The 20,128-nt window shown below is 50.3% G+C and overlaps 3 protein-coding genes across 10 annotated transcripts in view; all 3 read right to left on the bottom strand.

The window, feature by feature from the left end:
• Window positions 1-990: 990 nt before the first annotated feature.
• On the bottom strand, window positions 991-3,873 carry LOC104297746 (cytochrome P450 26A1). 3 transcript variants are annotated; one of them, XM_054163526.1, is made up of 8 exons: window positions 3,492-3,744; window positions 3,053-3,277; window positions 2,897-2,959; window positions 2,672-2,782; window positions 2,400-2,549; window positions 1,935-2,069; window positions 1,575-1,727; window positions 991-1,403 (listed from the first exon to the last, which is right to left on the bottom strand). In XM_054163526.1, the coding sequence occupies exons 1-8, from the start codon at window positions 3,678-3,680 to the stop codon at window positions 1,062-1,064; spliced, it is 1,368 nt and encodes a 455-aa protein (XP_054019501.1). In that variant the 5' UTR covers window positions 3,681-3,744; the 3' UTR covers window positions 991-1,061. The 3 variants fall into 3 exon arrangements, with proteins under 3 accessions (XP_054019501.1, XP_054019502.1, XP_009896045.1); XM_054163527.1 differs by lacking the exon at window positions 3,492-3,744 and adding an exon at window positions 3,791-3,873 and having other exon boundaries at window positions 2,672-2,959; XM_009897743.2 differs by having other exon boundaries at window positions 2,672-2,959.
• A 3,513-nt stretch (window positions 3,874-7,386) lies between these two features.
• LOC104297794 (cytochrome P450 26C1) lies at window positions 7,387-14,410 on the bottom strand. The gene is made up of 6 exons (XM_054163530.1): window positions 14,219-14,410; window positions 13,917-14,141; window positions 13,513-13,788; window positions 12,068-12,223; window positions 8,075-8,563; window positions 7,387-7,797 (listed from the first exon to the last, which is right to left on the bottom strand). The coding sequence occupies exons 1-6, from the start codon at window positions 14,408-14,410 to the stop codon at window positions 7,435-7,437; spliced, it is 1,701 nt and encodes a 566-aa protein (XP_054019505.1). The 3' UTR covers window positions 7,387-7,434.
• Window positions 14,411-15,245: 835 nt separating this feature from the next.
• The window catches only part of EXOC6 (exocyst complex component 6), a 92,382-nt gene continuing 87,499 nt past the window's right edge, over window positions 15,246-20,128 (bottom strand). For 4 of the 6 annotated variants that reach the window (XM_054163863.1, XM_009897744.2, XM_054163866.1 and 1 more), the window contains 2 exons: window positions 17,251-17,363; window positions 15,246-16,368 (listed from right to left, as the gene is read on the bottom strand). In XM_054163863.1, coding sequence (XP_054019838.1) covers window positions 16,236-16,368; window positions 17,251-17,363 — 246 coding nt within the window. In that variant the 3' untranslated portion in view covers window positions 15,246-16,235. Of the gene's footprint in view, window positions 16,369-16,793; window positions 16,806-17,250; window positions 17,364-20,128 lie in introns of all 6 variants that reach the window. The other 2 variants (XM_054163862.1, XM_054163865.1) reach the window with 1 other exon arrangement.

Genomic DNA, 20,128 nt, shown 5'->3' with positions numbered 1-20,128 from the left:
CCTTTTAGTTTTCACTTTGCTGAATTCCAGGAAAGATGTTCTTAAACCAAATGCATACTCTATCTCTGACCTAGCCAGAGCTGTTGCATTTCAAGAAGGAATCAGCAGATTTTATTTGCTCTACCAGCTGATAAGAGACACCTTTGTAAGTAAAGATTCACAGCCAGCAGACTCAACACAGAACAAGATGTGGTGGTCTGTTTACACAGGTCAGCAATAATATGGGAGGGAAGGACATGTATGAATTATTTTTTGTTCTCAACCTATTCTCTGTAGCTACAGAGGAAGACTCATGTTATATGTCCTGCTCCCCTTTACTTATTTACTACAGCTCCTGATTATGATCTTGATAAGGAGGCCTGTAGCACTTGCCAGCACTCCGTATTGCTTTCAGTGAACATGTATATTTTTGCATTTTTCTTGCCTCTTACAGACTAGAACTTAAATCAGTTTACTGTTCACCACCTTCAGAGGCAGGGAAGAGTTGTGAGCTTAGAAATAAGAAGCAGCTCATCCACAAAAGCAGATCCAACTTTATATCCAACCCCCTTGGACCATTTGGTTCATTAAGCTACTCTCTAGCATACACACAGACCTTCAAACACAGGATCATCAAAAATAAACTTTTATTATCAAACTTAAAATTCACACATTAAACAGAAGCTCTAGACACAAATAATACTGAAAACACTCTCAAACAATACCCATTTTAGGTAATATGAATGAGTAGCTAGTTACAGTTGTTTCAAATGCCTTTAAAAGTATTTCTTAATACACACACCAACATAAAATGTCTTCAAATACTTAGCTGGCCAGCTTTCAGTAAGATTTTTAAATAGGGGGAAACTTATTTCTATAGAAATAACAATGTCTAATTATGAATCAGAGACCCATAATTGTAGTGCTTGGGGAAAAAATATCACAGCCTTTTGAAATATTTGGAAGACATAAATAACTATTGTACAGCTTTAAATATTTAAAGGCGTTTGTTACTACAAAAAGTTACTATGTACATATCAGAAGCTATAGAGAAATCCAACTGGAGGCAAGGTGCTGAGCTCTCAGATTTGGCCACTGAAACCTATGAATTTGGTAGGCAGATTGTCCACAGGGTACACTATAGGGCCTGTTTTCATTGTAGGAGGTCCATTCAGCAGCTGCCAGTCACAGCTCCGAGCCAGCTCTACTGTAAATATTTTCAGAAGGACTTTTGCAAACTCTTTGCCCACGCAGCTTCTCAAGCCTCCACCAAAAGGAATGAAACTGAATCTGGAGGAATCCTCTGGAGATGGAGACATGAAGCGATCTGGGTTAAATTCATCCTTGTTTGTAAAGAGATCCGCCACATCGTGGGTATCACAGATACTGTAAATAACATTCCAGCCTTTGGGGATCTGGTAACCCTACCAAAGCAAAAGAAAGGAAATATGAAGCAAGTACCTTGATGTGTTAAAGTGTCAGCACAGGACATATCAATGCACCCCACCTCCCCTCCTAGCTTCCTGCAGATAGGCTGTATCAATGCACTAGTACTTTGCAGCTGCTCTGAGGAGTTGAGCCCAAGCACTGCTTACATTTAGCTCAAGGGTCTTGAGTGCAATTCGAAATCCTCCAGGAACAGGCGGGCTCAGCCTGAGGGTCTCTTTGATAACACAGCCTGTATACTTCAGCTGCTCCAAGACCTCCATGTCCAGTTGCTTCTCTTGGTTGGGACTGCATAGTAACCCCTAGAAAGGAAAATGCTGTCATGATAGTTACAGAACAAGTGCTAGGGCTATTGACACCGCAAAGCAGCCTCCCCCCCAGGCCAGTGGTGTTTTCCTGCCATCCCCTTAATGCAGGGCACTACCTGGGTTGAGGGGAGCCCTGCCTGGGTCACTGGAGATACTTTCTCATTGCCCCTTTTGTCAAATGGTTCCGGGGAAGATACACACCTTCACCTGCAGCTCTTTCCTCACTTTCTGCAGGACATCATGGTGGAGCCCTAGGAAAGCAATTAGCGATGTGGCAGCACTAGCAGTGGTTTCGTGGCCCCCAAACAGCAGCTCTGTAGCAGACTCCTTCAGTTCCTTACACAGAGGACACAGGAAAGGTAAAACAGGACTTGAACATAATATCTTCACCAGGCTTATTCCTCTACCACAATGCTGTGCATTGCTCCTAGACTGGAGCAGATACCCAGGGGCCAGGATAGGGATGGTGCTTATGCTCCCTGTGGACATGGCTCCCTTCCAACAGCCTGGACACAGCCTCTGTGCCCCAGTGCACTACACAAGCTGGTTTATTTCATGTGAAGAGGGAGTACTTCCCACTCTTCTCTTTTTGTCCCCAAAACATAAGTGCGTGGTTAACAAGAGGGGCTGGGGAAAAGGGACAAATCTGGCCCTGGGGAACCTCACCTGCATGTTGAGCTGTTCACCATTGCCCTGTGTGTATTCCATCAGCAGCTGCAGTGCATCCTTATAGCCACCCTCAGGCTCCTTGCGGGCCATCTTAGCACGGATGTTCTCCTCGATCTTGGCATGGATGATGTTGCGTGCCCGCAAGCCCTGGCCAAGCAGCAGGGAGAGAGCAGTATGGGACTGAAGCCATACTGCCATCCCTCTCACCCATTCACCACTGCCCTGGCTGCAGGGGCACCCCTCTTCTCCCAGCCTGCCAGCAGCCTTACCCGGTAGAGCCCACTGAAAGGCACATCAATAGGGAGGGAGAAGAGGTTGCGGATCATTTCCTCGAAGGCTTCCACCAGTTGCTGCTCACCGTCCGGGCTGGCCTGGCGGGGCTGAAATCCCAGCAGGATCCTCATGGCTATGCGAAACATGAGGCGCTTCACCTCGGGATACACCAGCAGGCAGGGCCCGGCGGTGCCCAGCCACTGCGCCAGGCAGGCGCTCACCTCCTCCTGGATGACGGGCACGTAGTGCTGCAGGGCATCCCGGGAGAAGGCCTGCATGATCACCTGCCCGGGAGGACGAGGACAAAAGGGAACACAGGCTCAGCCACGGCGCCCAGGGCGGCCGCACCCGCTCCCAGCCCGCCGTCGGGGCCGTACCTTTTTGCGGTGTTTGTGCTGCCCGTTGTGGAGGTTGGAGAGGCAGCCCGAGCCCAAGATGGTGCGCACCGAGGCGGGCCACTGCACGGAGACGAGCCGGTGTTCGCCCAGCAGGATATGCCGCACGTTCTCGGCGCCCATCACCCGCACCGTGGGCCGCCCGAAAAGGTGAGTCTTGTAGATAAAGCCGTATTTCCTGCGCTTCATCTCCAGAAATTTCCGTCTCTGGACAAGGGAGGGAAATAATTAAACTTTACTTATTTTGTCATTTGAAAATACTAAGATTTACATGTTTTTAATTACTATCTTTTAATGGGGTGGAGAGCAGTTCTTTCCCACCTGGGCGCGGAAGCCCGGCGAAGCTGTGGCTCACTGCTCTCCCCTGCAGCCAGAGGATTCGGGGCTCTTCCCCGCTCTCCGCGACATGGCCTCGCCTTACCTGCAGCACCATCTGTAGCGTCTCCCCGAAGAAGGGGAGCCCCATGGTGCCCGGAGGCAGCGGGAGTGGGCAGTTGGGGTCCCGGCTGCTCACACAGTACAGGTCCCACAGCTTGACGGCGGCCAAAAAGAGCAGCAGGGGCAGCAGGAAGGTGCACAGGGCGCTGGCGACCAGGGCAGAGAAGCCCATGGCTAGGAAGTGAGTCCAGCCCAGCCCAGCCCCCCGGGAGCTCCGAGTGCGAGGGCCAGGCTCACTGCGGGCCGCCTTTTATACCCTTCCCAGGTTGCTGCCCACCCTACCTTGGTCCGATAAATTAGTTCACCCAAAGTTCATCTTTAATTGCGGATTGCGGCCTGGCTCCTCCCCCCAAAATCTTTAACTATTTGCTTTGCGTGGCGCATCCTATCCGCCGCAGACAGCCGCCGGGTAAGGAAAGGTGCTGCCGGGTGCGGCGGCAACGGATCCAGGCTCGTTCCCCGCTGCATCGCGCTCGGCGAGCAGGCTGTGGGACGTCGCCGACAGCTGACAGCCGGGGACCGGCCGCCTCACTGGATTTATCACGAACGCTCGTTAAAAGACCGGTGGGTTTCGCCGAGAAATGTCCCACTGCAGCACGCGGGGGCCCATCTGTTCGGAGACACCAACAGCCGCGGGCGTTCCCCGGCCGGTGCTGTTGCGCTTCGCAAGCTGCGGAGATCCGTCGCCCTCCCGCTGCTGTCGCTGGTCAGGAACGCCAAGCCAGCAACCGGAGCCGGCAGAAGCTAGGATGATGCTGGGATCTGGACGGGGCGGGTGGCCAGCCGGACAGAGCCGCAATTGTACCACTGCATCGGCAGAGGAGCCTCCGCTGTCCTCTGGTTCACCTCGAAAGTCCCGGCTTGTATTTCTGCCCGGCCGCGGAGGAAGGAGCCACGGGCGGCAGGCCGCCTGAGCCTCTCGATGAAGGTTCAAGCGCGGGTCACCAAGGGAAAGGGAGGTGAGCGCAGAAAGGAAACATATCCAGCCCGTGGTGCCCGGCTTCTCTCCCCGGGGTCCGCTGCCCGGCCTGGGGTTCGCCGGCATTCCGGGGCCGTCGGGTCTGCCGCGGCAAGGAAGAGGCGCTCGGCACTGGCCGGGCATCCCGCCTGCAACCACGGCGCAGAGGGGCTCCCACCCAGCGAGAAGCAGGCGGAAAGGCTGCGCACGCTGCCGTTGCCTCTGTGTCCTGGCACAGGAGGAGACGTCCGGGGGACGTGGCCGCTGGGGAAGGGGCGACCGCTACGGATCGCGGCTGCGGGGACGCGGACGGAGGGACGGGGCTGCAGAGAGCTCTGCTGGGCAGGACAGCTACCAATAAACCATCGTACTCGCTTTTCTTTCTTTCTTTTTTTCCTTTCCCTTTTAAAAATCTTTCTTCTCTGTTACGTTTGGTTTCTCGCGCCCGACAAGCTCAATAAAAGCTGGGAGTTGTGTGTGTTTGTGTAGAAGAGGAGGACGTGTCACTTTTAATTACTGTTTTTCAGACGGGACCCTCCCTTCTCCTACGATGCCCTGAGGCGCAGGGCTCTCTGCCTCCGCAGCCCCTTGCTCAAGAGGGACACCGCCACCACCACCCTACCTCGGGGGGTACTTCCTCGTCCCCGGGGAGCACAGCCCCTCGGGGTACGGCGCGGCTGCGCGGGGCCCGGCCGGCGTTGGGCGGGAGCGGCGGCCGCGCCCTGACCCGGCGCTCTCCCCTTGCCGGGCTCTGACCTGCTTGTGACCTACAACACGGACCGTGACATCTGCGTGAACCCGGCCGGCAACCGCGCCAAGTTCACTGTCTATCAAAATAACGAGATACGGTGGCCTGAGCACCGATAATTGCCACAGGAAGGCTTTATTATCTCCCCAGCTTTGTATTCCCCAGCCATCAGCTCCAAAAGAATCAAATGGTAAAGAGTGAAAGGGATAATTAAAAACATCTTGGAAGGGAGTCAAGAAATTAACAGCCTAATATGAACAAACTTTGATTACAAGTAACAATTATTACACTTAATTTGTAAATGCTCTTGTTTATCTGCAAACAAAATCAGTTTCAACTCTTCCTTTTTTTCCCCCCCCAATAATAGATTCATGTTACATTTTTCAGCGGGTGGCTTCTGGGGCTCATCAGCGTGCAGGGTAATTTTTAAGTGCTACTGGAGGAGCTCTGGCTCTCCCATACCTGCTGCTGGGCACTACTGTGCGCTGTGGGAGCCTGCATCACCCACGGGTCACAGCCACACCAGCAGCTTCTGCTAATTAAAGTTAGTCATTGCCACTTGCAGCCACCACCTACTGATTTCACTTCTGATAGCCACAAAGATTCACCTTTCTGGACAAGGTCAAGAGGGGCAGAGGCTCTGGTTCACTAAGGGGTCAACCTGCCAACAGCACTTAACTCATCCCTGTAGTTCACCTTCTTCCAGATTTGACCTGTCACATTTGGGAGCTGCATTTCTGTTCCAGGTAGTGTTGTGCTTGCTGCACAGGCAGTGGCAGCACACACCCTGCTGTAGCACTTCCGTGCGTATGTGCAGGGAGGACTGGCAAAGGCAAGATCATTTGAAGCAGAATATTGAGAGAGATTCAGGGGAGAGGGGAGCTCCCCAGAACCTTTCCAAATGGACTGTGTTCTACTTGCCACATTTATGCCCTTGCAGGTCAATCTGCTGCTGGTTCTTCAGACAGAACACACTGTGCCACCAGGCCCAGGATGCATTGGAGGGACAAGGCAGATTGTTTCCCCCATTCCTTACACACAGGATACAAGACCGTGAGGAATAGAGATGAAGGTGAAAGGAGCTTACTAACTCTGCAGTGGAGCAAGGACCTGGACCCAGCTCTGTCCTCCAGGCACAATCAAAAGGACTCACTTCATTTTACATGGGAAAGAAATACCCCAGTCTCAGTGAAGCAGGTGGTACTCAAAAGCAACTTAAAAGGTGCCCTCAGCACCTACACTTAGCCTCAGGTACCACTTGCTGGATGGACCCACAGAGCTGCTATCCTGGTACTTTTCCTGTCAGATCTAGGCTGCAGGAGGTGATTCAGTCTGTCCAGCCGCTAGCATGGGATCTGTGTCACTTTTCAAGTGTCCACTCTGCAATGTGGGGCATGACCAGGAGCAGGGGACATTGTACTACAAATCAGACATACTCAGAAATGTCCATTTTCTGAATGTTTATTTCTCAAAGGCCCTTCCTCTGCTTCAGTCTGATCCCTCATTCTGGCTGCAGCTAGGGAGCACATCCTGCAGGGATTTCAGAGGTGTGGTTCATGGCAGACCCTGAGCAGCAGCAGCACAGTGCTCAGGCATACAACCTGCACAGCTACTACTACTGGGTGAATGAGACATCATCTTTGTGCCAACTCTAAAGGGAAGCACAGGAATGTTTACAATAAAAACCACTTTACACCCTATTATTCTAGCTACTGTTTATGCCATGGATTGGGGCAGCACTGTTTTCTGTTTTCCTGCAGAGCCTCCCCATCTTCCCTCTTTTTACATCTAAAAAGCTGCAGGGTACAGGATGTGTGTCTTGCCTTTCCTGTAACACACTGGCGGGAGATAAGGCTGGGACAGAAAAGCTCTGGTAGCCTTAGCTTTGGAGATGGGAGTTTTTCTCCCAATCTCCAGTGGCTAGAGATCTGCACAGGGGTTGGGCTGTCTGAGTCCCTTGTGGAGGATGCTCCTTGACAGCAGCTTCAGCAGATTTTTCCCCCAGGCTAGGGCTGAGGCTCACCCTGGTGCTCAGGAGCCAGATTTTGCAGGACCCTCCCTACCAGCTTGTAGACCAGGAAGGTAGAAATAAAAAGACTTCTGGGGTTTTGCTCTACAGTGGACTCAATGTCATATCCAACCTGGGACAGCAGAGACCTGCCCCCAGCCACCATGGAGAGGCATCAATGCCAGGGCTGAGTGGGACAGTGTACCCCTGGCTCAGGCCTTGTTGCTGTGACCAGGCTGCAAGGGGTGGAAGTAGAGCTGCAGCCCATCATCAACAGGATGTACAATGGGCACGGTCTGCATAGCAGGGTAGCCAGGGGTGGCCAGCTCCCAGTGAGCTGTGCTGACCAGCTCAATGGCCAGCAGCTTGAGCATGGCCTGTGCCAACTCCTTCCCAATACAGCTCCGTGCCCCACCACCAAAAGGGATGTAGTGGAAGCGGCCCACAGACTCCATTTGGGTGGCTCCAAAACGGTCTGGGTCAAAGGCACTGATGGGGCTCTGGTAGATGGCAGCTGTCTCGTGTGTGTCACGGATGCTGTACATGACGCTCCAGCCTTTGGGAATCTGGTAGCCCTACAGACAGGAGAGAATGGAGGAGTATTACATATCTGTGCAGCCAGTTGGGCTAGTGGAAGGTAAATAGAGGGTGTCTAGGAATGGCCCCACCACATTTCCCATCTGCTCCACAGCTCCTTTTCTCCCCAGCCCAGCTGGTACCCATAGGCGTTGCTGAATGCCACCTTCCCCTGAGCTACACTGCCAAGCACCACTGCTGTGCTGGACACAGGGTGCTTACAGGCAGTGACAGGCAGCAGCTCCCTAACAGCCTTATAGTGTGTGAGGCACTTACATCCAGCTCAAAAGTCTGCAGTGCTGTCCTGTAGCCTCCGGAGACAGGGGGCAGCACTCTCAGCACCTCCTTAATCACACAGTCCAGGTAGCGCAGGCGGCTCAGCTTCTCCAGGCTGATGTCCGACGGGCAGCAACAGCTCTGTCTCAATGGCACCTGGAGCTGGGGGCCAGTGTGCAGGGTAGGACCCGGTGGGGCATGAGGCTGGGAGGGACTTTGCTCCATTGGACTCAAGAACTGGGTCTGGTCCTTGCTAGCACCTTGGGCTACGGGGAGAAGTGGCTTCTCGCTGTCCCTGCTCTGGGTGGTCGGGGTGTCTGGGCAGGATCCTGCAGAGCACTGATCACACTGCTGGTACAGCTCCTGGGAAACCAGCTCCTGCCTTATTTTTTCAATGACTGAAGGATGCTTCAGTAGCAGGAGGATCAGAGAGGTGCTAGCACTAGCCGTAGTGAAAAAAGCAGCAAATATGAGCTCAATCGCTGACTCCTGGGAGAGGAAGGAAGGTGACAAGTTTGTATGCCATTTTAAACTGGTAGTGATGGAGTTTTAATTTTTCTCACCTTCTGCAGGTTTGTCCCTCTGCAGAGGACCCTGCCCATGCCGTGCTCTCCACAAACCTGTGTCTACCCTGATTTGGCAGGAGCCAAAACAAGAGACCCTTGTTATTCTATTTCTGTATCAATTGGCTATTCACGCCCCATGCAGAAAAAGAACTGTGATGAGTACATATCACCTCCAATCCAGCTTCTCTGAGCTTCCTCCTCCCAATGCTTTACCAATGTTAAAGAAGCATTTTAACATGCATTTTAGCATACTGAGTGAAGTTAATTTCAAGCATTACACTTCTTACCTTCATCTGCCTTTTCACTTTTGCACCCAGCTTTTACCTTTCTGCCCAGCCAGGGGTTCCAAAAATGTGCATGTTTATGCATAAATCCTAGATGCACTGGCAACCCAGATAGGTTGCATTTGATGAATCTTCAGCTGTAATCGACCATTTGTTTGTCTGGGAGAGGGTCTCAAACCAAAAACTGAAAGCAGAAAGACCTCCTTGCTACAGCAGGTCAGCCTGCTTGGTGCTGTAGCCAGCAGGGAGCTATCTGTCCTACAGGGATGCACACACCAGGCTAAGGACTTGCTTACTTTCCAAGCTTTGCAGCCTGAAACATAACAGCGTTCCTAATAGCTCTATAGCAGATGTATTTTTAACAAGTTAGGAGGTTAACCAGCTCAGATGGACCTCATCACAGTCAGATCTGTCATCCATGCCTTGTACTGCCTCAGGGAACTCCATTCAGCCTCACAGTCTTTTCAGGACTGTCCACTGTGTCTATGTAGCACAGCACATGCCAGGCTGCTGCAGGCTGTTGCCCAGAGCTGGATCATAGCATGTCACATCTCTGACAGCAAACATAATGCCCAAGCTTACAGCACCATCTGAAGGTGCCAGCAGCTCTCTAGCAGTGGGAGCACAGAGGCTGGAGCCCAACCTGAAAAGCCACGCAAAAAAAACCAAGTGAGGAGAATACAGAGCTGACACCCTGGATGGGGCTGGGACCTGGCTGGCACCACCAAGCACTAATTGCTCCATGCCAGGGGAAAAGCAGAGCAAACCTCCCAGAGAAACAGAACGGTGTGCTTTCACACAGCTATGTGTTTGAATTTTAAATTGCTCTGACACAACCTCTTTCTGGAGAGGTGAAGCCAGAAACACAGGGAAGGATATCTGAAACCTGAAGGTACCTGGAGATAGGTCTGATAAGGTCAAGGGTAATGTGATAAGGATTACTCTTTGCTACCATTCCCAGTGACACATATTGGCTGGACTAGAGGCTTTTGCCAAAGTGCAGCTTTCAAGGAAATCTTTCAGCTGAAAGAAACCTGCTGAAAGAACAGGCCCCTGTTGACCTCTAATCAAAGCTTCTGGAGGCATTAGTAGGAATTTTCATATCCACAAGGTAGCAGACCCAGATGAAAAGAAATCTCTCAGTCCCACCACTTGCGATTAGAACCCAAGATATTTCACTAACGTGCAAGGAATTTAGGACAGGCTCTGTGACTTGAAAAAACAGCCCTTACATCTCCCTGCATCAACTTCTAACAGTGATGGCAGTATATAAGCGCCTGCAAGCTGCTGACTCTCCCTCCCTGCTTTTACAGGGCCACCATAATAGGTGACTGGGAGGTAGCATCTTCCCACAGCAACATCAGTGTTGTCCATGTGCTGCAGCCCAATGCCCTGCCCTGGAAGCCAGGACCAGTGGTGTTACTGTTCCAGCCAGTGACAGCACTGTTATAGAGGATAAGGATTTTTTTTTCCCCCCTTCCAAGGTTTTAAATGTTTTAAAAGAGTACTTTTGGTGAAATGGTATCTTTTTAATGACCTTTGCACTTCAAAGGTCCTGCTGAGTTCAGGCCAAGAAAGCAAATCACAGTGTATTTCAGACAGTTTCTGTGGAAATGGCACTTCAAAATCACTTGAACAAAAGGCAAATTAGTAACTAGTGTGTGCAAGTGTTTGGAGTGTCTCTCAAAATCGGATATAGCCACAGCTCTGAGACAGCTTTGGACTTTTTCCCCAGCTACACCACTTCACTGAGTGAGAACTCTACTATTGTTTTATGAGAGTGGAGACTACTGCCTTAATTGCAAGTGTAGGCAGTTTGGTTTGTAAATAATTTTGTGAACTACAGAAAAGGTAGAAATAGTCTAGCTGTAAAGGTACAGGGCAGCATATGAACATTCTATTATTTCAATCAGGTAGCCCAAGGTCACTGCCATGTCACTCTACATTACATTTAGTATCCTCTTATTCCTATTGTTAGCGTCCATTTGTGGTCAGAGCCGGGGACATGATGAGAGATCATGCAATTGTTCATGCGTGATAGCCACGTGAATACTAACAGAGATCAATCACTCTTAATCAATCACATTTTGAATGTCAATTATTAAAAAATTAAAATATTCTATTAGATTAAGCAATACAAAAGTGAAAATAAAATTACTTTAAGGATACATGCTGGTTCTAATGGTATCCAATAGTTGCTGTGGTCTTTCAAATATTTTAGATTTAGAGATTACACTTTTATAAAATGTTTATTAAACCAAGAATCTTTAGATAGTTTTCCTTGAATACCTAAATAAATGGTAAAACAGCGGACGTTCAGTACTTTCAAAATACATTCAGCTGCTGCATCCATGCAGAACTGCTTCAAAACATGTAACATAAATGCAGTGCCATCTGTCATCCACTGACACCAAGTGACCTGTAGCTATGAATGATGCTGTACTAATGGCAGCTATCCCCCCAAAAACTTCGACAAAACACCCTTCACGTTCAGTTGGTAGCTTTGGCTCAGTAAGGACTACTGGGTTTACCTCTAAGTTACAGTAACACATCCTGTTGCACCATAGCAATTCATAAGCTTAGATGATCTAATTAATGATGAGGTGATAGGGAATGAACTGGAGAACATTGTTCCATCCCTGGACCCATTTTGATACATTGTCTCAGAGACTTCTGGGCTTGCAGCCCTGAGGACATGATCCACACACCACCTTATGCTAGGTGCTGGGAGAGGTTTGAGGAGCACTGTCACAACTAGCTCAAAATACTTCCTAGTAACCCTTGGAAGTTACTAAGTGCACACTGACATGCAGAGTCTTAGTACAGCCACATAACCCTAACAGCTTCCTAAGTCAGGCTGAAGCACAGAGGTCACTAAGAGGAAAGGTGGAAGAGGCATTTGCTCACATTTTAAGTATCAGCTCTCTTCTAATCCAGAGATACACAATCCTACTAGCGCATACGTGCACACCGAGTACAGGCTTTCTTGCTACCGCTAGAATGGTGTCCTCAAAGTTGGTAAGAGGAGAGCAGGAGCCAATGGCTGGTGGTGGGTCCCCACACAGCCCTCCTCATGCCCCCAGACCAGGTCTCTCAAACAGCCACCGAGTTTGAAGGGACACTGCAAGGGGACCTCTCCTTACCTTTAGCTCCTGCATGGTGAATTCTTTGCCGTGCTCCTTGGCACTATTTATTATGAAATCCAGAGCATCGCTGTGATCTTCTGGGTTGTTTCTCTGTAGCTTTTCCTGTATAGCCTTCTCCATAAACTCATGTAGCATGTCCCGTGCTTTGATTCCCTGCAGGAGGCAGACACAGTTAAGGAGAGCCTTAAGACCACCGGAGGGCCCCACATATGGCAATCCTTAATCCTAGGATCTGTAACAGTTTAATCTGTAACCCAGCCCCAGAGCTTTGCAAGAGGTAGCAGTTTAGGGAGAATTCCTGCAAATGCTCTTGCTTTGCTGTTGTAATTCGAATACAACAAGTCCCAAGGAACACTGCGAGGAAAAGAGAGCACCAAATCCACAGCACTGAGTCCAGAGGAACCTGCATCAAGCAAACCCAGCTTCTTGTCAGGTCTAAAAGAAGTGTCTCTAAAGAAATGAGAACAGGTAGCTTAGTAAATTAGAGTCCAAGAAGCAAGGAACAAATGAGTGGTTTTACCAGAGTGCATTAGATAAAGACATGTTAGTCACACCAGATGTGCAGCAAAATATTTAGGATGATCTTAAGGAATTAAGTGATCAGCAATTTAATTGCAAAGTTAGGATGGAGTTACAGAATGTATGGCTCTGTGTCAAAAGCCAGAAGAGCCATACTGGTGACAGCCTTGAGCTGGTGGAGAAGAGCAATGGGGACTGGATAGGTAAGGTGATGGGTAGGGCAGAGCTAACAGTGGAAATAAAAGACTGAGTAAGAACTGGCTAAAAGGGGTGGGAGGCTTGAGCTGTTGTAAGGGTGGAAAATCCAAAGCCAGAGGAAGAAACACACAGATTGAAATGGGAGAGGAAAATAGAGACATAGAACTGATACCTAGAGCTAGAGTGTGGGCAGGCAGGCAAGACAGAAGCAGGACAGCAGGGCTGAAAGAGGCAGACTGCCCCTCTGCCGTGTTTCTCTCCAGGACCCCTTGCTATCTCTCTGCCACTGACAGACAAGGGATCATGGACTGCAAGAAAGCATCAAGGACTGTAAGAAGGTCTCAAGTCCTCAGCCTGTTCTCAGGTGCACAGGGAGTGCTGACTAGAGATGAGCTATGCCCACTTCTCCTTGGGTTCATGCCCACAGACCTGCTATGGACTCACATGAGTCCAAGGCATGACAGGACCAGATGTGATGGACTAACCAGAGCCAACACAGGCAACATACAGGGTGAGGGAGCAGTGCAGCCCTGTACTGTACAGTGAGCAGGAACCAGCACAGGGAGGTGATGGAAGCCAACCATGAGAAGATGAAAAGTGCAGAGGCAGCTGGGCTGGGTAAAATACCAGGCCCTCAGGTCTGGCAGGCCTGGAGACAGGGGGTCCATGTCACCAGGGCCCAGATCCCTGCCCCCAGGCAGAGAGAGCAGGGCAGGCAGCAGTACCTTGCGCAGCCCACTGAAGGGTATGTTGAGGGGCAGGGAGAAGAGGTTCTCCACCAGCTGTTCAAAAGTTTTGGCCAGATCCTTGAACTGCTTTTCCTCCAGGCGGAGCCCCAGCAGAATCTGAGCTACAATGCGGAAAGTCAAGGTTTTAGCTGAGGAATAAACTGCGATGGAGCCCGGCTCCATGCACCAGCCCCGCAGCTCCCAGCTCACAACCTTCTGGATCCGTGGAAGGTAGCTCTCCAGGGCAGCACGGCTGAACACTCTGGCCAGGATCTAGGAGGAGAAAAGGGGGAACAGAGGCAGGTGGTTAAAGCAGGAGTCCCGCATGCCACCCTGGCCCGGGCCCAGACAGGAGGTGCTGTGGGGTCTGCGTTTCCTGCCAGGGCAGCCGCGAGGCTCACCTTGCGGCGCTGGCGGTGCAGGTCACCGATGGAGCCTAGAAGGGTGTGGGAGCCCAGGATGATCTGGGTGCTCTGGGGCCACTGCGTGCTGACTAGTGTGTGCTCACCCAGCAGGATCTTGCGGATGTTCTCAGCGCCCGTCACCCGCACCACCGGCCGGCCCAGGAGGTGGGTCTTGAAGACGTTTCCATACCTCTCCCTCCGGGAGCTGTGGAAGCGGGAGCCCTGGGGACGAGCTTGCAGGTCAGCCAGTGGCTTCGGTCAGCCCCTTCCCACCCCGTCTCTATCCCCCTGCGCCTTACCTGGACCAGCCAGTGCAGGGTCTCCCCGAAGAAGGGCCAGCCCATGGAGCCCTTGGGCAGGGGCAGGGCGCTGGCACGGTCCCGGCTGAGGCTCCAGCGCAGCGCCCACAGGTGCCGGCACAGAGTGACCAGCAGAGCCAAGGTCAGCAGCGCCAGTGCTGCCGCCTCGGGCCAGAAGAGCTTCATCGGCATCGTCCTCCCGGGCGGCAGGAGACGGGGCGGACGCGGGGCGGAGGCAGGTCCCCGCCCCGGGGGCGCGGGTGGCTCCTGGGGGCGGCCCCGGCGGCTGTCAAATGCTGGGAGCCGAGCGCCCCGCGACTCCGCTGCCGGCTGCGGGCGGTCTACGGCCCGGCTGCTGCCTGCCCGGCCCCGCTCGCCTCCTGCTGCCAGTTCGCCCCTCAGCCACATTTATATAGATATTGGCCACTTACGCCCGGTCCACCTTCGGAGATGACGTATCCGCTGCATACTTAAGCAGCGCGGCCAAGTGCAGTGATTGGAGAGGGAAAATGAGGAATAGGGATTGAGTGGGGCCGGGATGCGGCCGGGGCAGTCCCCATCTTCTCGGGGCTGGGGACCCGGCGCCCCACTCCCGGCCCCTGAGGGTGGCCCCTCCTCAACAGTACGGCACCGTCGGCAACGGTATCCCCCGCCCCATTCACGCCGGATACACGGCTTCTCGGCGCGGGCTGCCCGCTCCGTCCCGCCGGGACCCCCCAGGCGCCCCCTTGGGCCGGCACGGCCCTTCTTGCCGTCCGGTGAACGCAGTGGGTCCCGTCCCAGGCTCTCCTGAGCGGGGAGCGTCCCTGCGCCGCTCCCCAGGCTCCGCCGCTCCCAGCCATCCCGGACTGCAGCGACACCGGGGCGGGTCCCGCAGCACCTCGGGCTGCACACTGCCGTTAGGGTCTCCAGGGTACCCGCCCTCCCGGGGGGTAATTCACCAAAGTCGGGACCGATACAGGTCCCTACAAAACCAGCTCTGAGGTGCGGTCCAGTGCGTGAAATTAAACAGGAATACGGATGAGGTTTATATTACTGTATTTAGACCGTCAATAACTTAAAAATACAACAAATATGTACATTAATTTTACATGTTCCATTTGGTTTGTAGTTCTTAGACATTCTCTTTGTGTCTAAAATAGCCAGGAGGGAACAGTGCAAAGAGATTGGCGTTGGGACGAATCGCTAACCGCTGGGATGGGTCTGGCAGTAGAAAGCGCATATTGACAAACAGATGCAGCACAAAACCAACAGTGGCAAATCTACTCCTTACTGCAACCTGGGGAAAAGAACCCGCGATCTTACAAAAGTACAAGTAGAAACAATAACCCTGAGGAACAAAACCAAACCAAAAGAAAATGTCACATTATAAAGAACTCAAATAGTTATTTACATTCACAACCTCAAGATAAACCCTTTTGGAGAACAATGCTTATAAGCCCTACTGCTAAGTAAATATCAAGTCTAGATCTCAGGTAGTTTTCAAAGGTACTAAAATTCAAATTCAGAAGGTTCTTGTTTTTTAAATACCTCCAGATTATAAAATCTGGCATACAAAATTATGTCCAATCACTATAAGGCTAATATACATTTGATGTGGGAAAACAATAGGTGGCATCTGAAACGCAAATATCTTGATGATTTAAAAATATTAAGCTAGGATTCACCCAGAAAACAGCAACTAAGGGATCTTTTCTCAAATAATTCCTACCATGTCTGCAGATATTTAAATAACATATTTACAGTTCAGCTGTTACATGTACAATATGACTGAGCTGGTTTTTTATTGCACAGTCTCATTTTTCACCATTTGTTTACAATATACAAAATAGTATTCAATCCATTAAAAACACGTACAAAGAATTGCTTGCCAAAGACTCCCCCTGTACAAGCCATCTATTGCATTTTTCCTGTACTGAGTCAAACAAATGTTCTAACTAATATCACTGTTTGCTTCATAGAAATAGCGGCCAAGAAACACCTCTTGGTGTGATGAGATACCATCAATATAACAGGCCTATGTGTGCTGAGACATACCATTCACTAAACTCCTAAGTTGCTTTACTACAGTCTCTATTAGCTTCTGTTTGTCACGATCATTCTTCCTGAAGGGAGCAAAAATATTGTTCTTTTTGCTAGAGTCTCTCATTCTGGAGAAATACAAAAGCAAATGACGCAGACATGTTAGAAATACAGTTTGAAAAAGAAAAATCCAACTGTTTTAAAGAGGTTTAATTTTTGTTTCTGTTATCTATGTGTTCTTCTATTAAATTTTTGTAACGTGGGACTCCTTTCAACTAAAATTACCTCACAAATTACCCGCAAGTATTAAGCAAATATCACTTCGTCAGGAAACTGGTCCTATCAACTTTGTGAGGAGAGAAGCAAACCAGAAAACCCACGTGTCGTCTGCTTCCATGGTAAATTCAGACTTAGAGAATAGGTATGGTTTGTTACACCATCAGCTCACCCACTCGTTATTGCACATCTCCTGTATCAGTGGATTTAAAACGAAATTTGGGAAACGAAATAAATTGAAGCAACGATATTTTGTAACGACATCGGCAATACGTACCCTCTGTGAACTCTGCAAAAAGTGTATTCATCGCAGGCAGGAGAGGAGAGAAAACATTTTTAGAAAATAGCTTTAAATCACAGTATATTTTGATGCAGTTTTTACAAGCAGGGTGATACTCAGCTGGGTGGCATCGCGCCCTCCCTTACTCCGTCCTCCCCAAACCCGCTCGTCGGCCCAGACAGAAGGCTCGCACTGGTTTCATCGCGGCCAAACCCCCGCGTATCCCTTCCCGAAAGCGGCAACTCGGGCAGCCGCCCGATGCTACCGGTGCTCCGGCACCGCCCGCTGCTCTCGGCACCAGGACAGCGACGCGCTGCCGCGGGGCTCTAACCGCCACAGCAGCTTCAGTGAGGCCGGCCCCGGCCCTGCAGCCGCCCCGGGGATGCCGGGCTGAGAGTGCCGGTCCCGCCGACGCCCGCACGCCCATGTAGGCAGCCCCGGCCCCCGCACTTACTTCTCCAGGAGCGTAAGGGCTGTGCTTGGGTTGACCCGCAGGTATTTGGAGGTGGCCTGCCCGTAGTCAGCCAGGTAGGTGGACCAGTCCCACACCATGAAGAGGTCCAGGAGCTGGAGGGGCAGAGACGGGTGTGAGGGAGCGCGGAGCGGCTCCGAGGGGAGGAGGCGCCCGCCCAGCTCGGGCCCTGCACAGCTCCTAGCCGGGATCCCCTTCACCTGCCCATTTCCTTCTTTATTGCTTTCCCGCCTCCCTCCAAGTGCTGGGAGGCAGCTATTCGGGCTCATCCCGGGGATGCTAAAGGTTTCACGCTTTGGTGTTTCGGGAGCTTGCTTTACCGTGAGGACAGAGAATGGGATAATCGTGTCTCCTCACAGTAATTTAAACCAAAGGTTCAGGTAGCCTCAGTTGAGTGATTTTAACACCCCTCCCTGCCCTCTCCACTGTGACTGATCCCCGTGACTGAGCCCTAAACCCTGGGCGCACTTCTGGTCCAAACAAACGCCGAACACTTAAAAGAGGGGAACAAAGAACCTTCAAGGACAGTCCTGCATCTAGCTACAGGTTCGAATGGGGCCTTTAACTCATTCTCAGAGCTGCTGTTCAATACAACTGGCTTTTACAATCAGACACAATGCCTAACATCCAGCAGCCAGCATCCTCGCATCCCTTAAGCCTAATTCCCCCTCCACTGTTGCAGGGTGCAGGCCAGACACCACTGGGCACCCTGCCCAGGCTGCCCGAGGCCAGGGCACAGGCGGCCCCACTGGCTCAGTGAAGGCTTTGCCACCTGTGGGCCCCATTCCCATTGACGTCAATGGTGGGGCACCCCTAGCTTTCCCCTGCATCTGATGTCTGGCCTTGTGCTGCTGCTGAAGGCTAGATGCTGGCTTGTTCTCAGGCTGTCCAGTGTTAGCAAACCTACTGTTAAAGTAAGTGTGGGCATCCATTTGCAACACTTTGCCCCTGCTCACAGTGCCCATGGCTGTTCTGCTGAGATGGGTCCTCAGTGTGATCTAGAGGCCCTGCTACATCCATAATGCTAGTTAAGAAACATAGCAGACTACCACAAATTACAATTTTGCTATTTAAACAAAGAACCCTGTTCACTAATGCCCTGTTCACATAACAGACTACTACAAATTGTACCATTTTCCCATTTAAATAAAGATTCCTGTTCACTTTAAACATTTACTTCTGCTAAGCCAGACCAGAGTTGTTATAGCCAGTGCACAGCAGCAGTGGCTCTGGCTCCTACAAGCAGAGCTGCAGCAGGTGTCTGCTCTTTTGGCTTCTCAGACTACGCTAAGAGGACAGCCCCTCCAAAAGCCTTCCCGACTCAAACTTCTCAGTCTGACACAACGTCATGGGTTTCCAGTAATGCTCATTCCCCAAAATTATAACACCAATTTGAATACAAAATAAAAGCTTGTTTTTCACAGCTTCAAATTCATATGCCTCTTTTCTCCACCTTTTTCCACTTCCTAACCCCTTTCTTATGTTTTGTTGTTGTGTTTTTTTTCAAACAAAGCATATAATTTAAATAAATTATTTTCTAATTGCTCTTTCCATACTTGTAGCACAGTCTTTTATGATTACATAGTAACATTTCCTGGCTTCATAATAGACTTCTGACACAGTTAGTGCTCTGTCATTCCCAAGTCCTCCAGGGACTATTACAAACCTCAGTGACATCTAGCTTTCACATTCAACTATTTCCTATGGGTGAAAGGTCTATAAAAAGCAAGGAGGCTATCTCATTCTCTGCTGACTAAATATCCATGATAGCTGTCAAGGTCAAATGCAAATGGTTCTTTCCCACAGAGTACTTTCTCAGGTGAGCACCACCAATTTTCCTACACAGCTGAAGAAAACATGACTTTAGTCACTAAGCAAACAGACTTGGGAAGGCTCTGATAACTCAGGAATTAGTGGCTGCTGGACGTTATTCATCACTCACTATTACCTGTGCTACCACAGTCGGTAGTGCCCAGTCCTCATAGAGGCTGTATTATATATTCAAATGCACAATCAAAAAAGTGTAAAGATATGACAGGCAGATGCATAACACAGGCTGTGAGGATAAAGCTAATGACCACAGGAACCCAAACTATACAGTCTGGAGACTTCATGTTCTCTCTCTCTTAAAGAGAAGCAAGCAGAATATATTAATAAATTACTACTAATTACAATGCCACTTGACATGCGCTCCACATGGGAGATGGTCCTTAAGAAAGAACCACGCCAATGCTCCTGCAGCAGATGCACTCAGTAAATCAAAGATAAAAGATTTCATTTCTTATCCCCATTGTAACATTGCAATCGAGAATTCTGGCTAAATCCTAAACAATCCTGAAGCTCTGTATCCTGTTAGTAACATGTTGCCAAAAGCCATGGATGATTAATACAATTACAGCGCTGGCAAGTTCAAGGAAACTTTCCTGACAATATCAAAAGCTATTTTCATACCATATTGACATCATCTCAGTGATAGTGAAGGGTGGGGTGGAAGATGACAACCTCATTTGTCACCTGATCAAACATAGGTAGGCATTTAGGGCTCTAAACAGACCACGGAGTTTGTTGCTTTTCAACACATCAAGTAGAATAGTAGAACAATGTCCCAAGAGAATATGAAGCATATTCTGTGTACTCCAAGACAGCCCTGGCTCTGTAGAGGGAACACTTGAAGAGATACTGTTGGCAAGAGGCATGTATCCAGAGCCTCTTCCCTGCTCCACACTTGATCTAAGAGCTGCACACAACCAGCCTCAAGCTAATAAATCTCCTAAGCCAAAGTAGCTGTCATGACATGTGGCAAGTAACATGAAGGACCAGAGACGCAATCAAATGACATATGCCATTCAGACATAGCTCC

This window comes from Dryobates pubescens, chromosome 8 (genome assembly GCF_014839835.1).
Source record: "Dryobates pubescens isolate bDryPub1 chromosome 8, bDryPub1.pri, whole genome shotgun sequence".
Taxonomy (NCBI): domain Eukaryota; kingdom Metazoa; phylum Chordata; class Aves; order Piciformes; family Picidae; genus Dryobates; species Dryobates pubescens.
Note: the sequence above shows the minus strand (reverse complement) of the source record. Positions and strands in the feature narration are given on the sequence as shown.

Coding starts and splice junctions, on each gene's coding strand:
- LOC104297746 (XM_009897743.2), bottom strand. CDS start 3,680: ATGGGCTTCTCTGCCCTGGTCGCCAGCGCCCTGTGCACCTTCCTGCTG. Junction 2,960..3,052: donor AGCACAAACACCGCAAAAAG/GTACGGCCCCGA, acceptor CCTCCCGGGCAG/GTGATCATGCAGGCCTTCTC. Junction 2,550..2,671: donor CTTTCAGTGGGCTCTACCGG/GTAAGGCTGCTG, acceptor CTGCTTGGCCAG/GGCTTGCGGGCACGCAACAT.
- LOC104297794 (XM_054163530.1), bottom strand. CDS start 14,410: ATGCCGATGAAGCTCTTCTGGCCCGAGGCGGCAGCACTGGCGCTGCTG. Junction 14,142..14,218: donor CCCTGCACTGGCTGGTCCAG/GTAAGGCGCAGG, acceptor GCTCGTCCCCAG/GGCTCCCGCTTCCACAGCTC. Junction 7,798..8,074: donor TGCAGACTTTTGAGCTGGAT/GTAAGTGCCTCA, acceptor TCCTGTCTGTAG/GGCTACCAGATTCCCAAAGG.